Raw genomic sequence first — 25,879 nt, forward strand, 5'->3', positions numbered from 1 at the left:
TCTCACAGAGTTTCTGCTTTCCCCAACATCAAACCTTGCTGAACTAATTCACGACCATCTTCAAAAATCAGTCTCTGGGGATAACAATGACAAGTCTTGTCTGAAAGGAAAACGTGTATTTGCTCTAGATCTTTGTGGGGTTAAATCTGACCTGAGAACTAGGTTTACATTGCTGTGAAAAGACTTGCATGAGTAATGTCAAGCCTACTAAGTGGAGGTTCTCCAAGAAGTTATGCTTGATGAAGACTCAACTTTGCTGGGTCTTCACCCAACATGATGCGATGATATACAATGTTCTCTGCAATGTTCCCTGGACTTACCTGCTCAACCAGGTCTGTGTGGAAGCAGCATCTCTTAGAGAGTTCCTTGAAATTCTGCTAGAACATGCAGCTGGAAAAGAAATGTTTTGGTCCTATCCAGTACATTAAGTTCCTGCACTACTATATTTCTTCTGTCCGCTGAGTTTAAACAATAAACAACAGAATGGCTAGGACCTTCCACAAACCCTTGATACAGTAAGTGAACTGGAGGGCCATGGTCATTTTTGGATGGGTTGTCTTAAGGCTTTAACCAACCACTTGCCTACTTGATCCTTGTCCTTCTTGGCTATGCAAATCAAGTGACAAAAGGATGGGAGGCTCCCTCCAGGATATTATAAATCTCTCCGTCAACAAGTGAGTTCCCCAAGGAGCTGAAAGAGGCAGTGGTTTGGCTCCTGTTGAAGAAGTCATCATTGGATCCATGGGACCGACCCAACCACCACCCCATCTTGTACCTTGTGTTCTGGGGAAGGTGGTTGAAAGGGCCACTGCCAACCAACTTGTAGTATACCTAGAGGAATCTTTAGCCTGTGATCTATTCTAGTATGGCTTCTGATCTGGCCATGGAGTGGAGATGGTACTGGTCAGCCTGATCGAGGCGGGTTGGCAGCAGTGTTCAATGTGGCAGATCATGAGCTGCTTGCTCACCACCTTGACATAAGCATACGAGGGACAGCCTTTCAATGGCTGATCACCTTTCTCTGCAGTTGCAGACAGAGGGTTGCAGCGAGGGATAGTTAATCACACCACTGTCAGCTCTTGTGCAGAGTTTCTCAGGGTGCGATTTTGTCTCCCATTCTGTGCAACATCTTCATGCACCCTCTGTTCCAACTGGTCCAGAGATTTGAGCTTGGGTGCCATTAATATGCTGATGACACCCAGCTACTAATGGATGGCCATCTGGGCTCACCCCCAAAGACATTTGTCAGTGGTTTGGATGCAGTGATGGCTTGGATGAACCAGAGCCGTTTGAAAATCATGCCCTCCAAGGCATGATCTTTGACTCTGCTTTATCCATAGAGAGATCAACAAAATAGCTCAACTGGCATTCTACCACCTTTGCCAAGCTAAACTACTAGTGCCCTATGTGGCTCCAGAACAATTTTCCACAGTGATCCATGTGCCAGTCACCTCGAGACTAGACTTCTGTATCTTGCTCTACACAGGCCTATCCTAGTCATAGAATAATAGAGTTGGAAGGGACCTCATGGGTCATCCAGTCCAACCCTCTGCACTATGCAGGACACTCACAACCCTATTGCTCATCCACTGTAACCTGCCACCCCCTTGAACCTTTACAGAATCAGCCTCTCCATCAGATGGCTATCCAGCCATGTGAGATAAGATGGAGAACCCACCACTTCCTGAGGAAGCCTGTTCCACTGATTCCTTGATCTGGAAACTGCAGTTAGTCCAAAATGTATCAGCATGGGTCCTCACAATAACATCCTGGAGGGCCTATTTTAAGTCTATTCTCAGGGAACTACACTGGCTCCCAGTTGAATACCAGAGTAAGTTCAAGGTTCTGGTATTGACCTTTAAGGCCATATGCAGTCTGGGCCAGGTGTACCTGAGGGACCACCTAGCTATGGTCCACAAAGAGCACTTCATTCAGCCAATTCAAACTGGCTAGTTGTCCCCAGCACTACAGAAGTATGTCTGACCTCAACCAAGGCCTTTCCTTTCATGGCCCCTACCTGATGGAAGGAGCTCCCAGATGAGCTGCAGGCCCTTTAGGAATGGAGTTCTTCTACTAGGCTTTTGATTGGGGCCATTAAAGGACTAGCAACACTCCTCAAGACTAACCCAACCCTGGAGGTGGGGGGGATACAGAAATTAATGCATTTTAGCTGATGCAGGACAATGTATTTTTAACTTGGTTTTAAATTTTAAATTGTTAAACATTTAATGTATTAAGAGCTACTTAGAATTTGCCAAGAACTTGGGAGCAATTGGTGATTTTCCTTTCTTTCCCTTGGAATATGCCTCCACTCTCATTTCAATATCTATTGTTGTTTCACACTATTTGGGAACCCCCCACTCAGCTACAGGAGCCGTTTGCCCGGGGACAAGGTGAGAAAACAGGAGGGGCACTCATGTACCAGGAACACAAATCCCAAAGCTCCTTTGGAAGGATGGAGCAAGTAGCAGATCCTGCCTGACCTACCAAATGGTCAAAGCAAGGAGCACAAATGTGCTGCAAAGTACCCCAGAAGTTCAGTGCGTTTGCTGTAGAAGCTTAACCCCCTTCACTGGTTCTGTCCCTCAACTATAGGCTAACACAGACTAGTTACGGTGATAGGACTAGACCTCGGAATTTCAGTAGCAGGAAGATGTTTCTTTGGAATAGTTTCTTCAGCACACACACACACAAAGGGAAAAAAAAAAAACGCTTACCATGTGGAAAAGCATGGCACTGCACCATGCAGTTGGCTCTCTCAATCATAACTGCAGATTCAAACAATGGAAACTTTCTTTTTTACTGTTAGAAAATCATAAATTCATAGCATATGTTTAAAAGGGGAGGGGGGGGCAGCAGAAGCAGCGCAGAAAAGGTCATACAGATTGATAGGCAGAGCGATTTTTCCGTCTTGCAATCATGTAACAGACACCACCAAGAATGAGAAGGAGGCCAATCACCACACCCACCGCCAGAGGGATGACAAAGGTCAGGTCAGAATTGCTACACTCTTCGGCTGCAGGAAGAAAGATGTAAAAAAAGGAAGCAACGGAGAGGAAGTTAATGAAAACAAGCATTGGACAGGACAAATTAGCCAAGCATGGATATATACTTTAAAAGTTCCCTCCCCCCACCCTTCCGTTTTGCTTTATCCTTTATTTTACCACCTTCCCCCCATTTCACTTTATCCCCTCTACAGCCAACTCATCTTTGGACTTTCGATTATGAGAACTACAGAAGAGAAAGAGTCTGAGCCGGACTCTCCCAACAACCCTTAAAATGAGAAATCCCAACTGTTAGAAACAACAGATATCATTTCAATAGCATTGCTTTGTTGCTGGTTCTTCTCTTGTAGCCCACAGCTCTGGTGCTGCTCTGGATTGAGCAAATCAGGGCGTAAATAAGGAGACCACTGTCATATCCAACAAGTCACAACTTAAAAAGAAAGTGTGCTGCAGAATGTAGGGTCATTCTCGAGCTTCACCAACCAAGGATTTAGCATCCTCCTTAAGAGACAAGGGAAAGGCTCTGTTGCAAATGTCTCTTCACCACACCTGCGTGGCTGATGAACATTGGGAAATGACCCAGTTGTGGATCTGCATAGGATCTCAGAGGCAGGGCTGGTTGCAGGAAATTTTTTGAAGGTGGGGGTTGGAAGTATAAGAGGCCATTGAGAGCTAGAGGTGGGATGAGTACACTGAGGCTCAAGCCGGTATCACAGCACACAAACAAAACGTGCTGGAAATTTCTATAGGCTTTGAACCAAGGCTAAAACACAACCCTAGTTAAGGTGACGGAGAAAGCAAAGACCATAGGATGCCTTTGAAGGTTTGGATCCAGTTACCCCTGTGGGTCTCAAAGTCTCCTTTCGACTGGACAATCTTCCATAATTGGCTGTGCTGGAAGGGACAGAGGATGATGCGCCTTGGGTGGTGTTAGGGGCACTGAGGCAGACTTCACTGTGACAACTCATCCACAGAAAGCAAGAAATTCCCCAGGCAGCCAAGCAAGAAAGTCTAGCCAGGGAGCCAGTGTGGCACAGTAGTTATAGCCCTGCAATATAATCTTGGAGCATCAGGTTCAAATCCCTCCCAACGCCTTGCTGGGAGATGTTAGGTCGGTCAGTCTCTCAGCCTAATCTACCTATAGGGTTATTGCAAGGATTAAAGCGGAGGCACAGACAGTGCTGGATTTAAATGAAGAGAGGCCCTAGGCCAGGGGTGGTCAACCTGTGGTCCTCCAGATGTTCATGGACTACAATTCCCATGAGCCCCCGCCAGCAGTTGCTGGCAGGAGCTCATGGGAATTGTAGTCCATGAACATCTGGAGGACCACAGGTTGACTACCCCTGGCCTAGGCTATTCCACTCGTGAGCCCTCCCCTCAATCCGCCACCTGCCCTCACAACTAAAGGAAGATGGTAGAGGCAGGAGTATTTTAAACAAAACTGAGTAAAGCAGAGGATGTGTATAGGTGTGTAAAGCACAGGTGTGTAAAATTCTGAAATTCACAATTCCTCCTCTAAAATACACAAGATTTTATTGTTAAACAGCATGGCGATAGGGAAAAAATACACAAATGTTAAGATTAAGACTGAACAACTTTGCAATAACCAAACTGAGAACATTTGATGGAGTAATGAGGCATTTTTAGGAAAACAAAATTATAAGTATAAAGTAAGTTATTTTCTTTTTTAAAATGTTGAGCTTACAAATTTTATAGCCTGGGAAGTGTTAACAAGATGATCATGACTACCTGACAGTGTGACCCAGATCCTACTGTATGTTGTCGTTAAACAGTCGGTTTTAAAATGCACAATAATAGAAAAATTACAATAATCAAATATACAAAGATTTTAAAAGGTTTTTTTTTTCTAATTTTCCATATAACAAAATTAAAAGGCCATCAAAATTTGTTTAAGCCTGAAACTTTCAATGCACAGAATGCTCAGTGTGGACAACCTCTCTTGAGACATTGTGGCCCCTAATTCATTGTTAATTCTTTTGAGTCTTTCTCCCAAGCAGTTAGTGACCACTGAGATAAGAAATAGCCACAAGATTGCTTCCACATTAGGGAAGGCCACCTGAATTTTTCCTTGTATATAATTTGCTAAAGGTCTGTATGAGAGAGTACTCTTCTTTAGACCTATGGCTTTATCTCACATGCAAGTGAAAAGTGCAAAAGTTCATCAGTAAGTTTCAAATCAACATCTCCTGGCTATACTTCCACAAACAGTTCAACATCTTGCTGAATTTCTTTCTTAGATGCTGCCAGAAAGGAAAACATTTCTGTAACATCACTGTACATAGTAGCTCTTCTTAAATTGGCGTGAGGTGCATCTAATGTAGGAATAAATGATTTCATCCTAAATGTGTCTCTTGACAAGAATTCATCAGGACCAGGTGAACTTCCATAATTTCCTTTCTGTTTTGTTACTCTCTGTCTCCTGGTGAAGCTCTGAAGTCAATATATGGCAAGGTTGTTCTCGCTTGTTGTTCAAACTCATCAAAACCTTCTCTAATTTTGCTTTAAAAATTATGAACTGTACAAACTTATACAAGTACTCAGTAACAATTCTGATTCTGAATGACTTTGCTGATCTTGTGAAAATGACCAAGTACACCAGTCCAAAAATGCAGCAAACACAAATTCCAGTTCTTCCATTTTTTGCAAAAGAAGCTTGGTATCACACTTCCCATTAAGTTATAATGCTATCACTGATGCCCTCAGTCATTTGTACTCTGATGTTAGAGTACAAATGACTGAGGGCATCAGTGATAGCATTATAACTTTTCAAAAATAGCTTCTGTGGCTTTCCCATATGCCTCCCATCTAGTGTTTGACAAATAGTTAGGCACTTTTGACTGAGGTTGCAGAAATGATTTTAGAATTGTCCATCTCTTTGTGAAGGATGAAAAGAAGGTATAAATTTAATAGACAATGCCAAAAGATCATCCAAATACTGGTGCTTAATTCTCCATGAACAATTCACTTGTATCGCCACAGAGAAGGCAGAAGAAATGTTGGCAGTTTAAGAGTTAACACTCTGAAAATTGCCAGGTTTCTGTTTGCCCCCCAGGACAAAAAAAAGATCAGTGCAGAGTTTGTGCTTTGTCTAACTCTGACCTCCTTTGACCTTCCCATTAGACCTTCCCATTAGCCGCTGCTTTTTTGCTGCAAAATGAACTATAACCAACAATTCAAAATAGCAAGAGCTGCAGCTGTAGGAGGAAGGCCCAGGTCAGAGTCTCAGACAAGTGTGAAAAAGCAGCACAAAACATTAAATACCAGAGGCTGTACTTGGCTCCCAAACCACATGTTTAAGCGAGGAAGTTTATTACTGCATTGTCAGTTTTTGGAGCAGGGTAGACTGGAGATGTATGCTTCTAAGGACAGCACCCACTATTCAGTACCCATTTCTTCATTTTTAGTACAGGCATTCATAGTAGAAGGCAACCTCTACAACTTCCCATTAAAAAAGTACTGCAAATGTTACACTAGTGATGAGGCACATTGATACCAGAGAACTAAGGGTTGCTTTGATAACTGTTGATCAAAAGGCTAGTTTTCACTTAAAACTTCTGCTCTCCTTTTTTCCTCTCCAATGGAGCTCAAAGCAACTATTTTAGTAAATAATACACAAATGTGTGGAATTAGATTCAGAAAAAACAATCAAATAGGCAATGATATGCATAGATTATTAGAGACATTTTGTAATAAGGCATAATGCTTGCTGTTGTTCACAAATGTTAGAACCACGCTACAGCACTCTGGCAGCAGGTCCAACATCCCATGGGAACGAGGTCTATCTGGAGAATGAGGATTTCACAGACACAAAAGGCCGTGCAGTGGGAAGTACCCATAAGCCATGCTGCCAGTCTTCATCAGCTGAAATAGCTCACGTGTCCATGCACATCTGCCCCACAAATGTGTTAAAATTTTGAGCACATAACTCATTTCCTGTGAAAGGCAACTGTAAGCAGAGCATATCCCCTATTTCAGAATGACATTTTAGCACACAGCATTCAAACAGTTCCTCAAACTAGTCCATAATTCCAGATTCAAACAAGACAAAGACCGATTTGCTTACTTGGGTTTTAGGCTAGTGTAGACACAACTGTCTCTCTCCACAAGCCATGGCCTGCAAATTGGGACACAACTTTGGGAACATGGGTTCCTTTCTTCTCTCTGAAGCTATTTCCCTCTCCCTCTACCAACAGCACATCACACATATGCAAAAGTAAATGATGGTTGGAACAAAACAGATTCCCTAATAGCCATGGCTTAGACTGCTAAGTGAAGCCCATATTTAACACTGGGAGGCAAAGGGAGTGGACCTACTTTCTAGGGCAGATGTGCAAGCCATGATTTGCAAAGAGGCAGCATGAATTCTGCACCAGGCTTCAAAGAAAAGGGACATCTACAGCCGTCCTTAGCATCGCAGTGTTCTGGCACTGCAGAGACCTGCTTTTATAAACAGCATATCCAAGCAATGGATGTAAACCCATTCATATGAGAGGACAACTCAACATACAACCGTGGTTTTCTCTTTGGATCCAACGTATCTTTGTGTATCTTTTAAAAAAACTCATGCATAAGAATGGAAAATTCTGCAGGTGCAAACTACTCCTCAGCAGGTTGAAAAAGGAAAATGTCCAGCCTGAAGTCCTGTTTTTACAACTGCTCATAGCCAGCACCATGATGTTTTCTGTGGCTAATAAAATAAGCCATGATAATCAGACACACTAGTCCCGCCAGGGCTGCTGCCACCACAAAAGGTACAAAGAAGGTGTCCACCTCTTCTGGGCTGCAGTCTTCAGCTGCATAGAGAAAGGGTAATGAGTACAGGTTAAGCCTTTGAGTATCCCTCTCAGGGGATAAAACAATTCCCCCACCCCCTTCCCACTTAAAGACCTAATTGTAAATTCACCCTGCAGGTCAGAATATGCCACGCCAAGAAGACCACTGTGGAATAACTATAGTTTCATTTGCGACAAGAACAGAATTGGTATCTCCTTTTCCTTTTTGTTGTTGCAAAGATATGTCTCCATGCAGTGCATGATCTGTAGCTCAGTTTAAAACAGCGACAAAACATCAGAGACAACAGTGAAGAACATTGTCATGTGCAGAGAGAACAAGTAATTGGTGAGTCACCAAGACAGAAGCCTAAAATGCAGAATAAAACATGGCAGACAGTTCGACACTGACTGCAAGGACCTAAAAATTTGCATGTGTAACATTTGTCATCACTATTGTAACTCTAAAGCCAGTTTTACCTGGTGAATAGTTTGACCTTGATCAATCACAACACCGTATAACAGGGGTAGTCAACCTGTGGTCTTCCAGATGTTCATGGACTACAATTATAGCGTTTGCTGGCAGGGGCTCATGGGAATTGTAGTCCATGGACATCTGGAGGACCACAGGTTGACTTTCCCTGCCGTATAAGATTGAAAAAAAGATAAATTCATTAACCATCAATGGGAACAACTCCTTCAAGCTACGTCCTTATACAACTCAAGGCAATCTGAGGAACCTTTCATAGCAAAGCTCCGTCTATGACTGCTATTCCTCCCAACACGTGGCTTCATTATTTTTTGGGTTTGTTCTATGAGCAGATCTGTGTAACAAACCTACCTGAACCAGCTCTGGATAACCTACCAGAATGGCCTCCTGTGACATCTGATGAAATAGTAGAATTGGCCAATTAAAATCTGGGCAAGCATCCGGTCTAGATGCCATAATCCTTGAAATTCACAATGGTAAATAAAACAGGCATAACGCCAGAGGTGTGGACAAATGATATAAGACCAAGAATTATATGTTGCCTTCCAATAAGTCTTCTCTATATGACAGGGAAATTATACATCAAGCACCTACTATCCAAACTCAATTGCTGGATGTCACAGCAGAAGATACTGGGGTCCAGAGCAGGTGGGTTTCTGCCAGGGAAAAACTACCCTTGACCATTGTGTTGTTTATCCCATCTGATAAATACATCAAAAAGGCAAGGTCCAGACTTTTGACTGCTTTCCTGTATCTTAAAGGAGCCTTTGATTCCATTCCATGGGATCTTCAGATAGGAGAGCTGGTGCAGCAGTTAGTTTCTTAGTTGCAATTGGAGAACCAGATTCTAACCCCATTCTGCCTTGTCAAGAGCTATTGTGAAGATTTTTTTGGGGGGGGGAGAAGAGAAGAGGCCAGACCATGACTCAGATGCCTAGAACCATTGGTTTATAGCTAATGTGATGTAGTGGTTAGAGCAGGGGTAGTCAAACTGCGGCCCTCCAGATGTCTATGAACTACAATTCCCATGAGCTCCTGCCAGATGCTGGCAGAGGCTCATGGAAATTGTAGTCCATGGACATCTGGAGGGCCGCAGTTTGACTACTCCTGGGTTAGAGTATCAGAAGATCTGGGTTCAAATCTTCAAAAGCTTAATTAAATGACTTCTTGAATTCAAGTCACTGGCCCAGCTTAGCTGACTTTGTTGCCATGATACAATGGTGAAGACGAAACAAAGTATTCTGATCTGAGCTTTTTGGAAAAGGGGGATCTATCCCACCTCATGTATCCGCCATACACCTAACTCGACTGCCACAAGGCAAGGGGGAAGGACTTCACCGTCCTACTGCATTTATATATCACCTCTCAATGAGCAACTCCCTGCCTACTGGCTATACTGGCTGAGAGCCAGGATTCTGCACCATGCAATTGCTAGACACACTCCAAGCAGGAGCAATTCTGTTCAGTGCCACTAGCCACAGGTTACCAGACAGTGCTGAGCAAAAAGCAAAGCAGACATTGCAAAGGTTTTCAGAGAACCCCAAGTCACCAGAGCAATCAGTTTACAAAGAGGCTTCCCCTCTCTTCCATTTTTAAACAGTGTGTTAATACGGCAGGAAGTCAGGTAGATTTTTGAAGACTCTTTTTAACAGCTGCCCCCCTGCTGTGCCAAACGGGTGCAATTTTTTTTGGACTCTGACTACAAGATTACATTGAATGCTGTCAACTCTTTGGAGTTGATAAAGTATGCCTTTATGGGATGTTTTAAAACTTGAAAATGGAATGTTCCTGTCAAGAAGTACCCAGGGCATAAAGAGTTCAAAGGGTAAAACATTTCATTTTTATGTTAAAAGTGTTTGGCTGCAAGGGTTATGCAGAGTGGAAGTTGTGGCAGCATGTTAAGGGAATACAACCAGGGCTTGCTGCTCACACCCTATTAACTATCTTTCCCCCAGCACAATTACTAAGCAGATCAAAAACCGAGACTAGGCTAACTTTAGACTCCTGCCTAGTTTTGCCAGCATAACACAGGTGCTTAAAGCTCACAAAGTAAGTATTATTCACATCCAGGATCAGCCGTTGATAGATCAGATCAAGGCTCACTCAGTCAAACATTCTTTGCAAAGATGTCAAGCAGGGAGTGTTCTAGCAGAAGTTGGCCTGTGGACATCCTGGTGGGTTGCAGACTGTTTGCCACTCAGCCTTCTTTAAAGTAGTTTCCTTACATCTATTCCAGGGAGATGGGAAGTCCTGTAGGAGCTTTGAATATTGGAAGAGACCACTGTTCCTGCAGGAACAGTGGTGAGACTGGACAGACCAGTACTAAGCATTCACTAGAACAGGGGTGGCCAAAACTCTGGCTCTCCAGATGTCCATGGACTACAATTACCATGGGCCCCTGCCATGGACATCTGGAGAGCCACAGTTTGGCCACCCCTGCAGAAGATGCTCCAGAATTCTTTGTAACCTGCACAGGGTTCTATGGCAGGTGCATAATGGACACATCAATGTAATAAATGCTCCTGCAAAACAGGAGGTCTGAAGGCTGCTCCTATTTGAGCAAGAGAGTTCCCCACCTAGAGTTCTTTGATTGGTTCAGCAGTTAGCAGAGCAACTTTCATGCAAGAAGCCCCCCCCCCTCTCCACATTAAGCAATGTGACCAAGTTTCCTTATGAACAGAAGAGTCTTTATTTGTTCAAACAGACAATTTACATCCAGTAAAAAGAAATCAACAGATTAAAGTGAGGTTTTAAAAGTTTACATGAGCCAGTTAACACTTAGTGAAAAGCATCAGAAAATGAACCTTTTGCTACCAAGCAGTTCAGCCACTCACTGGAATGAGAGGTATACTTGGCTGTTTTGAACTCAAATGCACCGCTAAAGTTTTCAAATAGATTTAAACTGGCTTATGCTTTCCTACAAAGAAGAAGGTGAAGAGACAATGATTGTGACAGCAGGCGGGCAAAGGTTTTATACTCCTCTTTTTATCAGCAAGCCAAGGAGGTCTCTAAAAGAATTAACTGCAAGCCAATTGTTTTTCAGAGAATGCAAGGAGAAAGGCAGCCATGAGGGGCCATCTTGTTGTCTGTTCAAGCCACAGAATGATACTTATGAAAAGGCTCAAATGATTTTAAGTGGAATTGAACTCAAATTAATCTAGGACAGAGCATAACGTTCTCAGTTTTCATTTTAGGGAGAGCCAAGCTGTTTACTATACATAAGCAATTGCCTGTGCAGCAAAGGACGTGGTCAAATTTAAGTTCCTTTTGCTAAAACAGATCCCTTTGGAGTTCATTCTGAAGCACAGCAATTTGTCAAAACTCTCAGGAAAATTCTTTGATAGGCAACTCTCTTACATGTAGAATATCAACAATCACAAAATCTATATGGTTAAGTAGCCTGTATAGCAGGGGTAGTCAACCTGTGGTCCTCCAGATGTCCATGGACTACAATTCCCATGAGCCCCTGCCAGAAAATGCTGGCAGGGGCTCATTGGAATTGTAGTCCATGAACATCTGGAGGACCACAGGTTGACTATCCCTGCTGCATAGCACAATTCCTACTTTCCCAAAAGCAAATTCAGCAGCAGATCCGTGATCTCCCCCACTGTAATTATATATGGTGGAATTTATGGCTGCTCATGCTCCGTCCCCCATTGCACCCAAGTAATGAAAGCACTGAAATCAGTAAACCAAGCAGCTTTTAATGCACAGCTGTACACCAAAGCACATGGACCAACTAATATCTGCTCTGTAACAGATACTTCACAGACACTCATGCTGTTTTGCAGTTTTCAACAGTTGCTGGGCTTGGACATCGAGTGTTTAAACAGGGCTCCAGTTACTGTGCAGCTTAAGGACACTTCAAGGAACACAAATTATTGATTTTGGTTTTGTTATTATAAAGAGACCGAGCAAGCTGGAAGTTTCTACCTGCCTGTGTAGATGGTGAATAGTTACACCTGCAAGATGAGGTTCTGTAGTTTTCTAGATTACTAGACAGCATAGGAGGCAGCTATTTTGGAAGTGCAAACTTTAGGAGTTTACTAATGTAACACTAATAAAGGAAGCTTGCACACACTGGTCTAGCAGACTTTCTTGAGCTAAAACAAGCTGTTGGGATGTTCAGGGTTTGGTGTCAATAGTGGGAAGAACACCACAAGCACTGCTGTGTGTGCTAGCAAGAGCTCTGGGATTCCCAGAGTAGTTAACCAAGGCAGCCAGGCTAGCCTTCACTTGTAAACAATAGAATGCACAGGGCAGCAAGTACCAATTTCAGTTCTCCATGGGTTGTTCCAACAGTCTGGTTTCATTTAAGTTCTCTTTTCACACTGCTGCCTGATTAACTGGTATATTTAGAAACCCTGCAGGTTTAAACTTGTCGTCTGAAATTTCACCATGCCCTTTATCCAATTCCATACAACTTACAAAATCTTAACAGGTCCAGAGACACACCCTGGGTTGGGATGGATTGCATGGGATGTGCGCACACATCTTCTACGCTTTTATGGAGAACTGAGAATGGGAAGCTGGGCTTTAAAGTTCTCCCTTGCTTGAATTACAACCGAGTGAGAAGAACCTCACAACGTTTACAGGGTCTGATATCCACCATAGGCTTTTCTTCTGCCAATTACATAAGCAAACACTATAATGGCGATCAAGATTACAAGAGAAGTGCCAACTGCAATCGGGATAAAAATGGTGTCGTCATCCAGCGAACACTCCTGTGCTGTAGGCAAGAAAGGTAGTGACAAAAGAGAAAAAGATATTGGCCAAGAGCAATTCCAAAAAGGCTCTCCTTGAAGTGCCTAGTTAAATCCTAGAACAGGGGTAGTCAACCTGTGGTCCTCCAGATGTTCATGGACTACAATTCCCATGAGCCCCTGCCAGCATTTGCTGGCAGGGGCTCATGGGAATTGTAGTCCATGAACATCTGGAGGACCATAGGTTGACTACCCCTGTCCTAGAACATTGTCTGCAGGATTTAAGAGACCTATTGCCATACCTGTCCATGGGACAGAATGCAAACAGCAACTAAATGGTTAAAGCTTTATATCCCCCCCTGGGAAACCTTGCAAGATTACTTGGGAATAAGTAAAATAATCTTGGCACATCCTTTAACTGGATCAGTGTCAAACTCCAAATGAGACAATGGTTAAGAGGGCCTCTCAGGATAGGATGCTAGATGGCTATTGAGTCTTCTCGCTGGGGCAAGGATTGTGGAAGTTAGAAAAGATTGGTTCAACAGGACATAGTTTAAAGCTTTCCTAGTAGCACGGCAAAGCTCAGACAGCCCATCGCTATATTCTGAAGTAGGCCTCTCAATCTGAATGAAAGCGTTTCCTGAGCCTGCCAACTTACAACGTGACTAGAGGCCGTCTAGAAATATTTATATATCAGCATTACTTTCTGGGATGAATCCCACCCCCACCGCCCAAGTCAGAATCTACTACATCCGTAGCAAAACCCGCCCTCACTGTGTCGCTTATTGAAGAAAGTCTGAAAAGGAAACTAATGCTTCTTTCAAAGGACACAATGGATTGTAATACATTAGCAGAATAAACACAGGAATTTAACCTGATGTGCTTGGAAAGCGTAGATGTGTGGGGCAGGTGCCTTTTGAAGGTCTGACAAGGCTGGATGGGTAAGAATTTCTACGTCATGGGAGCCAAGCCTTGCTTTTCTGGATCTCTTCTGCTGAGCTTTAATGGCACAGATTGTTGGTATTTTCGATACTACCTGCAGCTCCAAATTGAATTGCAACTTGAATTCAACTCAGAATCCAGCTACTAAGGCTGGTCCTTTGGACTCAGAAGCTAACCTGTGGCCAAGGAGCTTTTGTTCCTACCAGAAAGAGTAAAGATGCATAGTGTCCCCCCCCCCCGTCCCCGCCCTCAACCTGTTTGCTCGGAGATTCATTCTTACCTGTAGCAAATTTGTTTTCTTTTACATCAAATGGTTGGACCCTTAAATCAAACGTTTTTATTCGATATCCATCCGTCACAACCAGGGTCTCTTCTTTCCTGCACATGTACGAACTGTCCAGGGAGGCCTCCCAGTAATGGAGGCTGTTGTTTCCAGCACTAAGAGAGTCTGGAGAGGAACAATTTCATATACTCTTAACCAGCAACAAGTGTGAGATTCTAAAACCCAATCAGGATTTTAATAGCATCCTGCAGCTAGAAAAGCTTATCTTCAGCTACTTCCTTGAAAAACCGCCCAACATGGTATCCCAAGCTGAATTTCTGGGCAGGCAGGTAAACCCAGCTCAAGGACAGACGTGCAAAATGGAGCTGCGAAGCATTTGATTGAGGGCCCCCAATGGGGCCCCAGAGTCATCCCCCCCCTCCCAGTTACGATCGAAATAAAACAGATATTAAATATTTTGTTATGGACATTCCTGTTGTTTGATTGTACCATGTTGTATTATTGGTTTAATGTTCCCTGTGAACCAGCCTGAGCTGCAAGGGAGGTCCTGTGGCTGGGTTGGAAAGGGCAGGACCAGGAAGCACATCTCCCATGCCTAGATGGAGTGCAACTGACATCTGTGCCCCAAGCTAGGAATTTGGGTGTGACCTTGGATGCCTCATTATCCATGGAAGCTCAGGTCACGAAAGTAGCCCGGAAGGTGTTTTTTCACACACACAATACCTTTATTGGCATAAATCAGGTTAGCAAAATAAGCAGAGGTAGTCAAAATACACCAGTCAGTTTGAATTTAAAAACTGAAGACAGAAATTCAGCCATAATAGAAGTGACATCAGCATCCTTATCACTCAATAAAAACTGGCAGATCAGGTCTTTTGAATGATTTCTCCATTTGGGTACAAGAGGTATAACATGCTGTGACTTCTTAGGGGGGTTTTCTTCTGTGCCAAGTGTGGCTAGGGTATGATTTTATGGGGGATTTTATGAATATTAGAAATGTTGACATGTTGGAAATTTTATGGAATGTTTTATATGATGTGAATCACTGCGAGCCAACTTGCTGGGAGCGGCAGAATATAAATAACAAAACAAACCAAACAAACCAAACAAACCAAACAAACCAAACAAACCAAACAAACCAAACAAACCAAACGCTAAGCAAGTAGACAAGGTATTTGCTGGGTCACAGTTGATTGTTTCCAAACCAGGTGGCACCTTACCATTGAGAGGAACCGTGATGTTCACCCCTTTCAGGTAGAACCTTTCCAAACTTCCGTTTTTCTGTTTGAAAGACAGATCCACCAAGTTTGAGTTACACACAGTTGAGACAAACAGCTTTAAGACTATTGCTTTCTAGTTTTGCTAAACCTTCAGAAGAAAAGCAACAACCACAAAAAGCACCATTTGCATGAATTAATGAATGCAAATTGCCCGTTAATGTCACAGTTCTGTTCCTACAGAGGGCCCTACTGCTTCGTCCTTTATTAGTGCACTGTATTCCCCCTCCCATTTTTATGTCTGGTGCTTGGTGGACTATTTCTGAGGTCAGGCAAATTCAGCACGAGCTGGTGGTACAAGGAAATATTTATGTAAGAAGGTGGAAGGGAAGGAAAAAGAGTTTCCCACACTTCCATTTGTGTCAAGCACATGGACAGGCAGGATAAGGAGCTTTTTAAAATGCAATAGGGGCAAACAGGTTCACCCCTCACTTGTCAAATTGACATTTCAGGAATAACTACACAGGAAGCTGCCTTCTATCAGATGGGGTCATTGGTATACTTAGCCCAATAAAGGTTTGCTCTATTTCTGGCAGTGACTTTCCATAATCTTGGATAGATGGTTCCCCATATCATCTGCCATATCGTCAATTCTTGCTGGGAGATGTTTTATGAAATTTGTTTCCCTTACTTTCAATCCCAGGGAGGTGCACAGTAAATTCACTATGTGCTAAGTATGCTCTATACCAGGGGTAATCAACCTGTGGTCCTCCAGTTGTCCATGGACTACAATTCCCATGAGCCATTGCCAGCAAACAATGGCAGGGGCTCATGGGAAGTGTAGTCCATGGACATCTGGAGGACCACAGGTTGACTACCCCTGCTCTATACCACTGAGCTATGGTTCCTTCCCAAGTAGTCCTATTTTAACATTAGAGGGACTGAAGGAGAAGGTAATGCAATGCCCACCAAAAAAAACAAAAAAACCCTGAAGGTATCTCATAGGCACACAACAGTCTACTTACAATGGCGAAGAAGAAATCAATAATTATGCTGTTGCTATCATTCAGCTTGAGGTTTGCAGTTCTTCTATTACAGCTACCAGTAACTTCAGTAGTGTTTGGTTGAATATTAATAATCCAAGGATTCTAAAAACATTTTTAAAACCAGAGTTAGTAGGCCAGGCTTACAAGCTTCTGCTGTCCAACAACTTTTGCAGCCAGTTGTGAAACTCCCCAATGGCAGTAGATCAGAATCACCTATTTATTTTCCAAAACATGATGGCTATTTCTATCACCTTTGCCAGTTCCAAGGAATGAGCCTGGTCAGACTGCTGTTCCCCAGCTAACAAGCCTCATTAGTGTATTTCAGAAGCCTTGGCTCCCTCTACAGGGGAACTATGCAGCCAGGATAGTACTACCAGTAATGCGGAGTACCAGAATATTGTCAGACGATCCCCCCAGGTACTTTTAACCTAGGAAGCCCACACATTCTTCTTTTTTCCTTTTGTGAAGATAGTTTGAGACAGTAAGCACACAATGTACAAGTTATCCAGAAACCTTGAGATCACATTGCTATAACTGGGAAGTAAGGACAATATGAAACCTGGTCTTTGGAGATGTTCAGCTGCAGGCCCATGCTCGCCAGAAGACAGGCTGTGGCACCAACATTGACAGAGTAGTTTCCTGTAACAGGTTTCCCTGTGGCTCTGAAAGTGAATAGAGGAGCAGGTGACAAATTTTCAGCTGTAACAGCTGCAGTCGTGGTGGCAGAGACAGTTATAGTAGATATAGTAGTAGATATAGAGGTAGTAGATACAGTGGTAGTAGCTATAGAGGTTGTTGTCGTCGGTTCTGTCGTGGTTGTCGTCGGTTCTGTCGTGGTTGTCGTAGGTTCGGTCGTGGTTGTCGTAAGTTCGGTCGTGGTTGTCGTAAGTTCGGTCGTGGTTGTCGTAAGTTCAGTCGTGGTTGTCGTAAGTTCAGTCGTGGTTGTCGTAAGTTCAGTCGTGGTTGTCGTAGGTCCGGTCGTAGATTCAGTCGTGGTTGTCATAGGTTCAGTCGTGGTGGTTGGAAGTTCAGTCGTGGTGGTTGGAAGTTCAGTCGTGGTGGTCGTAAGTTCAATCGTGGAAGAAGCAATTGTGGCTGTTGTAGAAACAGTTGTGGTTGCAGGAGAAACATCCTCAGCATATTTAACAGCAGAAGCGGCAATGTCTTTATCACAATGAGTATCTAAAAAGGAGAGTACACAGTAGTAGCATGAAAAACACTCAAATGCAGGTAAGAATGGTTCTGTGAGATGCTGGCATTCATTAAAAGCTATACCTACCTAGTGGGTAAATGTTATAACCAAGGCTTTATTTTTGTCTTCATGAACTGGGCAAAGGTCAACCACCAACTTTAACCAAGGAAAGCGACAGAAGCATTGGTAACAAAGGGTGCAGAGGGGTTTAGACTTGCGGTGACTTTTGTCTCAAGATGTTTGCTACCAAGCCTTAATTTGATGGGAGCAGTTTTATATTTCTGGCTCAGCCAGGACAGATCAAGTTATCAAATATCGCTATTCACCCACCTGTATAGTGCTAGAGAAAAATACTTGCATGTGTCTGTCTACTCACATGTTGTACTTAAGGTGCCATTCTGTAGGAAAGCCTGAAAACTCGTGTTCCAGAGGTCATTTGTGACATTGCCAGCTTGAACAGAATCCAAATTATGACAGGTGTATACTGTATACAACTTAATCGGATGCACAGGATAGTTTGCAGAGGTAACAATTGGTCCTGTACAGGGAAACAATCATGCAAGGAGAATTCATTTATGCATTCTGGGAACCAAGCAAATCTCATCCCCTCTGTCCTTACAAAATATGCTGTGACACTCGTGGACTGCTTTCTGTAGATTTCATTTCAATACTGACTGATGAAGGTGCTTTATACCAAGTCTGATGTTGGTCTATCAAGGTCAGTATGGACTGGCAGTAGATCGCCAGGGTTTTTCACATCACCTACTACCCATTAACTGGAAAGGCTTTGGATGAGCTTGGGGAATTCCTGGTAGCAAATTAGATACTCTGCAACTGAACTGTAGCCCCTCACCCTTCTTTAAGGTAGAAGGGAGGGTCCTCAGTAATCTGCAAGTTATGCCAGAACAAACAGAACCCTGGGTTCAGGAAGAAAGCTACGTTCGTGCTGCAGATAGACCACCAAACTGATATAGAACTCCAAGGCCTTATCAGAAATCTGTGATCACGTTTCCCCAATATATTTCACAGCTCCTGCAAAGGGCTACTAATTTGATTAGGCAGTGGTGCTGGGTAGTGTGCGCTTTAACCACGTCATATGCTTCCTCCATTCTTTTGAACTACATTTGCCTTTAATGCAACTATCCTATAACTTCTCATAGTGAGACAAACAGATCCAAAAGATGGATTATTTTATTTATAATCTGCTGCCCTTCTCCAGAGGCTCAGGGCAGATTATCAAGGCTCCTTGAGGATGATCATATAGTTTTAAGTGGCCAGTAAGATAATATCTTAATCTCTCAGAACAAGATCACTTTAGATGTGGGATGGTAGAAAAAGCAGCAGTGGGTGAAGACGTCATCTTGTAGTTAAATTCTTTTTGAGGGGGGAAAACATGGTCTTATTGATGCAAAGAGATGACTGAAGTTTTATGGGAAACCCCTGCCAGAATCTTAAACTTAGATGGCCCATTTTTTAAATATTTATGTCGATTGTAAAGCTCAGATTCTTTGGTGCAGAATGTGAATGACCAGGGCTTGAACCTCTTGGCAAAATTAAACAACAGTAGCACCTCACTGACTAAGCACATATATCATTTAAAGAGCCACTGGACTTTTATGCTACATACTAACATGGCTACCTCTCTCCAGTTAGAGGAGTTTGAGACCTGATCTCAGCCCGACAGGAACTAAGAAGAATCACACAGCAATTTTTTATTTTTTTTTACGGCAGAACCATTCAGAATCCCATGTTTACCTTTCCTTTTAGCATCTGGAAATAATTCCTCATCATTGGTATTGTAGATAAAGGTGATGTTTCCTTGGTAAGTATCATTTGTTTTTGTAAAGTTGATACTCCAGAAGTGTCCTGCTCCAAACTCTATTGCCAGCAGAGGACCACTTGTTTCATTACCACAACTGCTTCCATCATATTTCACATTTTCTGGGAGCGTAAAAGCCTTGTTTTTCTGAAAGATTGCAGAAAACACCAGTACACAAACAGTAAACTGAGGTTTAGTAGCAGGAGCACAAGTAATCTCCTTTAGGCACTATGGCCAAAATGCTATAGTTTATTCTTTGTTCCAGACTCTGTTCATTCTTTAAAGTGATCCATTCCCTATACTGGCTATAAAGCTATATTTTTTTTCTTGGTGGCTTAACAGAATGTTATATATAGGGCAACATTATATCCAATTCTGAACTAGTTCTCAGAAGCGTGAATCAAAAATTCTATACAATGGGGCCAGGGAAACACAAGGGGATTGTTCTACAAACCTTAAGAAAACCCCAGATTTGCAGAACCACCTGAAGTTTAGTGAACCAGCTAATCAAAAGTAACATCTGTAGCTTTAAGAGATGAATGGCCACCAAGGTCTTGGCAGCCATGGAGGGTGGGTGTCAGCAGCCATACTGCTGAACTTTCCAAGCATTGGTTTTGATCTATCAAAGAGGAAAGAAGCAAGGAAATGGAAGAGAGGAAAGGCTACCAGGGTGGGAAAGCTTAAGTCTGGATAAAGGTAGATTGGTTGATGGGAGGGGGAGTAGGAAACAAGCAGGAAAAGGGGATATGAGTGTAGGAAGGAGACACAGAAAGAAATGGGATGTCCCCCAGATTTCCCCACCACTAAAGAGCCAACATGGTGTAGTGGTGAAAAGCGGCAGCCTCTAATCTGGAGAATTGAGTTTGAGTTCCCACTCTCCACATGCAGCCAGCTGGGTGATCTTGGGCTAATCACCATTGTTAGAGATGTTCTTGCAGAGCAGTTTGGTCAGAGCTCACCTACCTCACAGGGTGTCTGCTGTGGGGAGAAGAAGGGAAACGTACTGCCGCTTTGGGACTCCTTCGGATAGTGAAAAGCGGGGTATAAATCCCAACTCTTCTACTACCATTACCACTACCACCACCACTACTACTACATCATTAAGTTACCACATAGGTGTGTCTTATCCATTCTAAAATACTGTATTTGCCGGCGTATAAGACGACTGGGCATATAAGACGACTCCCCAACATTTCCACTCAAAATATAGAGTTTCTTACATTATAGTACCTGTCATTGTCATCATTGTACGGCTGCACATCTCTCTGCACATCTCTCTGTGACCGGCACTAGTGCGCAAGTGCGCCGTGCTGGATACTGCGCGATACTGGATGGCATGTAGAATGAGGTGAGTGGGCATCAGGAGGCCACTATGGGCACCGGGCGGGCATCGGGAGGCCACTATGGGCAGCTATGTCTATCCCGACTCGTGCACCCGGCGTATAGGACGACCCCCCTACTTGGAGGCATGTTTTTCAGGGGGGAAAAGTAGTCTTATATGCCAGCAAATACTGTAGCAATTTCTTTTTAAAGAGTTGGCTTTAAATACAACATTCACTATTCTAGCCTTGGACGTCAAGATCTATTTTTGTGAAGCTGGTTTAAGATTTTACATAAAGATATATTTAAAAAAAGAGCCTCTTGTGGCGCAGAGTGGTAAGGCAGCAATATGCTGTTTGAAGCTGTCTGCCCATGAGGTTGGGAGTTCGATCCCAGCAGCCGGCTCAAGGTTGACTCAGCCTTCCATCCTTCCGAGGTGGGTAAAATGAGTACCCAGCTTGCTGGGGGGTAAACGGTAATGACTGGGGAAGGCACTGGCAAACCACCCCGTATTGAGTCTGCCATGAAAACGCTCGAGGGCGTCACCCCAAGGGTCAGACATGACTCGGTGCTTGCACAGGGGATACCTTTACCTTTTTATATTCAAAAAGCAAAAACAGCAAAATGTATGCAGGTTTACTTACATATTCACTATTATTGGATTCATACATGATTGAGAAGTTCATCATCCATCTTGCATAGACACATGTGACGTTGGCATCGTCCTTCACTTCTACATCGACCGCATATGTCTCTGATGAAGCTGGAATATTATTGGCTTGTTAAGAGGACACTAGCCACTTGTACAGATCCTACTTTTCATCTGTACTGTTTACTAATAGTTCATTCCTTTCCAATAGTCTTTTTCTGATTATATACACACAGAATAAAGTTAAGGTTTGTGCTGCTACAAGTTACATGTTTCAGGGTTAATTCCATAAGAGATTTTTTTAGGCTACTCATTTACCAGCTTTGCGGGGTCAACGCTTAACATCTCGCCCACATGCGACGGTCACTTCTAGATTAGTCTTCTGTAACTCACTCTATGCTGGCCTACCCAGCATAGAGTGGTTCTTATCCGCCACTCCCAATAAGGTTACAGAATGTGCATAAAAGCCCCAATAAACTACCCCTAAAACAACCAAAAATCACACTCAATACAATGCACAGACAATCAAAATACACAAGATGTACAAAAGCGTCGGAAACTCAAAACAACTAAACTCCATCCCCAATATCACCCCCAGGGGCAGAAAAAGGGGCTGCTGACCACTAACTCGAGATCAGAATAACCGGGGTGGGGGGTGGGGGTGTCCAGCTCTTCCTTAGCATGCCGGCCTCAACCACAGACCTGGCGGAAAAAAACAAAGACCTGGTGGAAAAACCAAACAGTTGCTGTTACTTATGGGCAGAAACTCCTATTATAGTACTCCTTGGAGCAGGGGCCTTTGCTGCAGCACCACATCAACTATGTTGTATTTTTTTTTAAAATTCAGGTGTCCAATTCAAGATCTTCCGTCTGAAAGCACTGGAGTGATGCTTCTTGTCTAATGTTATCTATAAATGCGCATTTGCTTTTCTGCTTACTGGATTTTGAGCCCTTTTCCTTTTTTAGCATTCATCAGTGATATACTTCTTGTTTACCGAAAATACACTAAAGAGTGTTACTGGGTAGTTGGAAGGGTTTAGAACAGTGGTTCTCAACTTGGGGGTTGGGACCCCTTTGGGGGTTGAACGACCCTTTCACGGGGGTCACAGCAGGGCAAGCAGCTTGGCCGGGGGGGGGGGCGCCATCCACACAACAGCCTTGTGGGGTAGATCAAGTTAGAACGTTTGTCTGTCTGGAGCAGCGGAAAAGAGCAAGATCAGCATGGTGGGACAAGGGGCCGAACTGAACTGAGAAACCCCGGGGAAAAAAAACAATTTATATACAATCACAAACAATGGATCTTCATGCCATTGGTCAGCTTCGGTTTAATTTCTGTGAAAGAACACTTGCATAATCTTATGGTTGGGAGTCACCACAACACGAGGAAATGTATTAAATGCATTAGAAAGGTTGAAAACCACTGGTTTAGAACATAGTGAATGTGCCTCCCCCCTCCCCAACGTAGCTGAATTCTGAGTACAGGGAACTGCAAGCCTCACATTGTTAAGTGATGCAAACGGCCTCAGGATCACTTCCTTGGCAAAACTTTTTAAAAATGTCCCGGCTTTTGTGGTACTGCCCAGGTGTTGGCATGAAGGAAATTTACAGTGTCCTTTGTTTGTTTTTTTTTTTTGCATTGACTCACAGCTGACTTATGGAGACCCCAATAGGGTTTTCAAGGCAAAGGATGTTTAGAGGTGGTTCGCCACTGCTTGCCTTGCAACCCCTGTATTCCACGGAGGTCTCCCATCCAACAGCCAGGGCTGCCCCTACTACATTTCTGAAACCTGATGAGAGAGTGCTAGCCTAAACTCTCTGAATCAGGGCTATGTGTCCTTGGGTTGGACCTAATCGAAAGTATTACATGGATTATATGCTTAGTATTTTGGATTTTACTTTTGGGCCAACATGGCTATAAGCAGCTTGCCTACTTGATGAAAGGCAATTCATAAATGCTTTGTGTTTATTTGAACAATGTGGTTTTAGCTGAGGAGGCAGGCAAAATTGACAACACTGGCTAGCCCTGGACACAATGCACTTCCCCATCCCCAGTTAAGTGTAGAGGTTTGTTTGATGATAGAGAAAAAATACAATACCCCCCTTAAATCTGCACAGTCGACAGCCACACGTTCCCTAGATTTTCCATTACACAGAGCTCAAAGTATGCTACAGACATCTCCGAATCATAGAATTCATAGAATCGTAGAGTTGGAAGGGACCTCCTGGGTCATCTAGTCCAGGAGTAGTCAACCTGTGGTCCTCCAGATGTCCATGAACTACAATTCCCATGAGCCCCTGCCAGCATTTGCTGGCAGGGGCTCATGAGAATTGTAGTCCATGGACATCTGGAGGACCATAGGTTGACTATCCTGGTCCAACCCCCTGCACTATGCAGGACATCTCTTGGCCTTCTTACCAGCACTCCCCCCCCCCTCTTCATGCCATAACAGTCAGGCCTCTCCCAGGCTCCCCTTGTGTATAGTTCTATAAGAAAAATGCATTCAAAGCATATAGCTACTTTGTAAGAGCAGGGCCCCCCAAACTAGTTACACCACAGGCCTCTCTCTGAAGGTAGACCCTTTTATTTACAGCATCAATTATACAAGGAAAAAAAGAAACACTGCACCACAGGCAGAAGTAGTTGAAGTTCCTTATTAGTACTTCATGGGGAACTCAAAGTGAAAAATGTTAAGTATCACTTTGAGAAGTTGTCTTACCAGTACTGAGCATGCCCATGCCAGATTATCTCGCTATGTCCATACACAACTAGCAGAAAAGATTAACTAGAAGGAGGCACAAACTAGGTCAGGGGTGGGCAAACTGTGGTCCTCCAGATGTTCATGGACTAAAATGCTGTCAGGGGCTCATTGTAGTCCATGCACATCTGGAAGACCACAGTTTGCCCACCCCTGCACTAGGTAGTAATTCCTACAGTCACTTTTGAGTCACATTAATGCCACCTAAGGCTGCTGCATCCAGGTTGGGAAACTCCTGGAGATTTGGGGATGGAGCCTGGGGAGGACAAAAATCTCATTCATTTTAGTCTGGGGAGGAGGTGTAATTCCGGGAGACCCCACTTGCAGACTGACATCCTGATTTCTGAATGCCACAAGAGGTTGCCCATTCTTCCTCCAGAGAAATTCAGTGCAAAGCAGCCACAGGCCAGCTCCTACAGTCTCCAATGCAAGGAAAATCACAAGGGCTTAACTGGAAGGTACACCCAGCACACTCACTCAGAGACATAACAGGCACCCTCTTCTCCGAAAGGGCTGGAATTGCTTTAAGTAGTTTGCCTTTCAAAGGACGGAACGTAAGAACAGCTACCGAGGCGTCACTCCGGAGTCACGCCTCCCACCCCCCACCCCTTCTTTTTAAGCTGCCCAACTTTCCTTGGGCGGAAGGGATCCCAATTCCAGCCCACCCCGCCCAGCACGGACCTGCCTCCCCACGAGACACCGCTCACCGGAGCCGTCGAGCAGCAGGAGGACGAAGAGGAGGAGACCGCAGCACAGCGGACCCACGAGGCGGCCGAGCAGAGCGCGACGCGTCTCCATGTTCAAGCCCCAGTTGCCTCCAGCGAGCCCCCACGACGCCTCCGGCAACAGCGAGCCGCCCAAACCAGTCAGATGCGCAGAGGAAAGCCAGAAGAGCCGGGAGGAGGAGGAGCCTCCTGAGGCTAGCCAATCACAGCGCCGCTCTGGCTCGGGCGCTGATTGTGCGGTTCACGACCCGAATCGCCGCCAGGACCAGACGAGGGAGGGCGGTAATCCTGGAAGAAGTTGACAAGCCTTTCCCAGGCGTTTTATACGCCGCTTTGTAACAACAGCTCGCCTGTGTCAAGCTGCAGTCGTCTTTTGTAAACGTGTCAATCGTTTATTGTCGTTTGCTTTTTCTTGGAAGACGTCGCGCGCACCTGAAAGTGCAGGATATTGCGGTTTTAGAGCAAAGCCATTTTGTCTTGCTCCTGGTTCATGGGAGAATCGCTCATTTGTTTGACTGGAAAGCAAAACGATTATACTTATAAGGTTCAACAAAATGCACGAAGCCGCGTTCTCATTTTCATTTTGTTTCGCTTGTTTTAACACATGTACTGCTGCTTTATCTACTCCAGAGTAAACGAGTGGGATTCAAGCGAACAGCCCTGTTCTGAAGCAACAGGGAAAAGTTTTGAGTCCGGTGAATTGTGCGTGCACACGAAAGCCTCGATCTGGAATTAAACGTTGTTGGTCTTAAAAGTGCCGCTGGACTCCATCAGAGTTTTATAGCTAAACGCCCCCATATAAAGAATGGCTGGCGGCTTTTCCTTGGAAATAAGCTTCACTGAAGAGAACGGACTGAGTAAATTTCTTTAAATCTTGCCCCTATTGATGCTCAATCCCGGTCCCATGTGCAGGCTCAGCGGAGCATATTCCTTTCCTTTGCG

General features: G+C 43.9%; 1 protein-coding gene across 3 annotated transcripts; it reads right to left on the reverse strand.

Moving 5' to 3' along the window:
- Positions 1-2,857: 2,857 nt before the first annotated feature.
- LAMP2 (lysosomal associated membrane protein 2) lies at positions 2,858-25,123 on the reverse strand. Of its 3 annotated transcripts, none has more exons than XM_077307371.1 (9): positions 24,920-25,123; positions 21,452-21,570; positions 19,424-19,634; positions 18,045-18,206; positions 17,036-17,658; positions 16,456-16,578; positions 15,434-15,494; positions 14,211-14,378; positions 2,858-3,016 (listed from the first exon to the last, which is right to left on the reverse strand). In XM_077307371.1, exons 1-9 carry the CDS (start codon positions 25,008-25,010, stop codon positions 2,877-2,879), a joined length of 1,698 nt encoding a protein of 565 aa, XP_077163486.1. In that variant the 5' UTR covers positions 25,011-25,123; the 3' UTR covers positions 2,858-2,876. The 3 variants fall into 3 exon arrangements, with proteins under 3 accessions (XP_077163486.1, XP_077163484.1, XP_077163485.1); XM_077307369.1 differs by lacking the exon at positions 2,858-3,016 and adding an exon at positions 4,522-7,819; XM_077307370.1 differs by lacking the exon at positions 2,858-3,016 and adding an exon at positions 10,951-13,014.
- Positions 25,124-25,879: the final 756 nt, after the last annotated feature.

This window comes from Paroedura picta, chromosome 13 (assembly GCF_049243985.1).
Source record: "Paroedura picta isolate Pp20150507F chromosome 13, Ppicta_v3.0, whole genome shotgun sequence".
In the NCBI taxonomy this organism is placed as follows: Eukaryota; Metazoa; Chordata; class Lepidosauria; order Squamata; family Gekkonidae; genus Paroedura; species Paroedura picta.

Excerpts from the sequence above, each read along its gene's own strand:
- LAMP2 (XM_077307369.1), bottom strand. The coding sequence starts at position 25,010 with ATGGAGACGCGTCGCGCTCTGCTCGGCCGCCTCGTGGGTCCGCTGTGC. Across the intron at positions 16,579-17,035 it reads TGAACATCTCCAAAGACCAG|AATCCTTGGATTATTAATAT; the intron begins GTTTCATATTGT and ends AAATGTTTTTAG. Across the intron at positions 14,379-15,433 it reads CATCACGGTTCCTCTCAATG|ACTCTCTTAGTGCTGGAAAC; the intron begins GTAAGGTGCCAC and ends GTTCCTCTCCAG.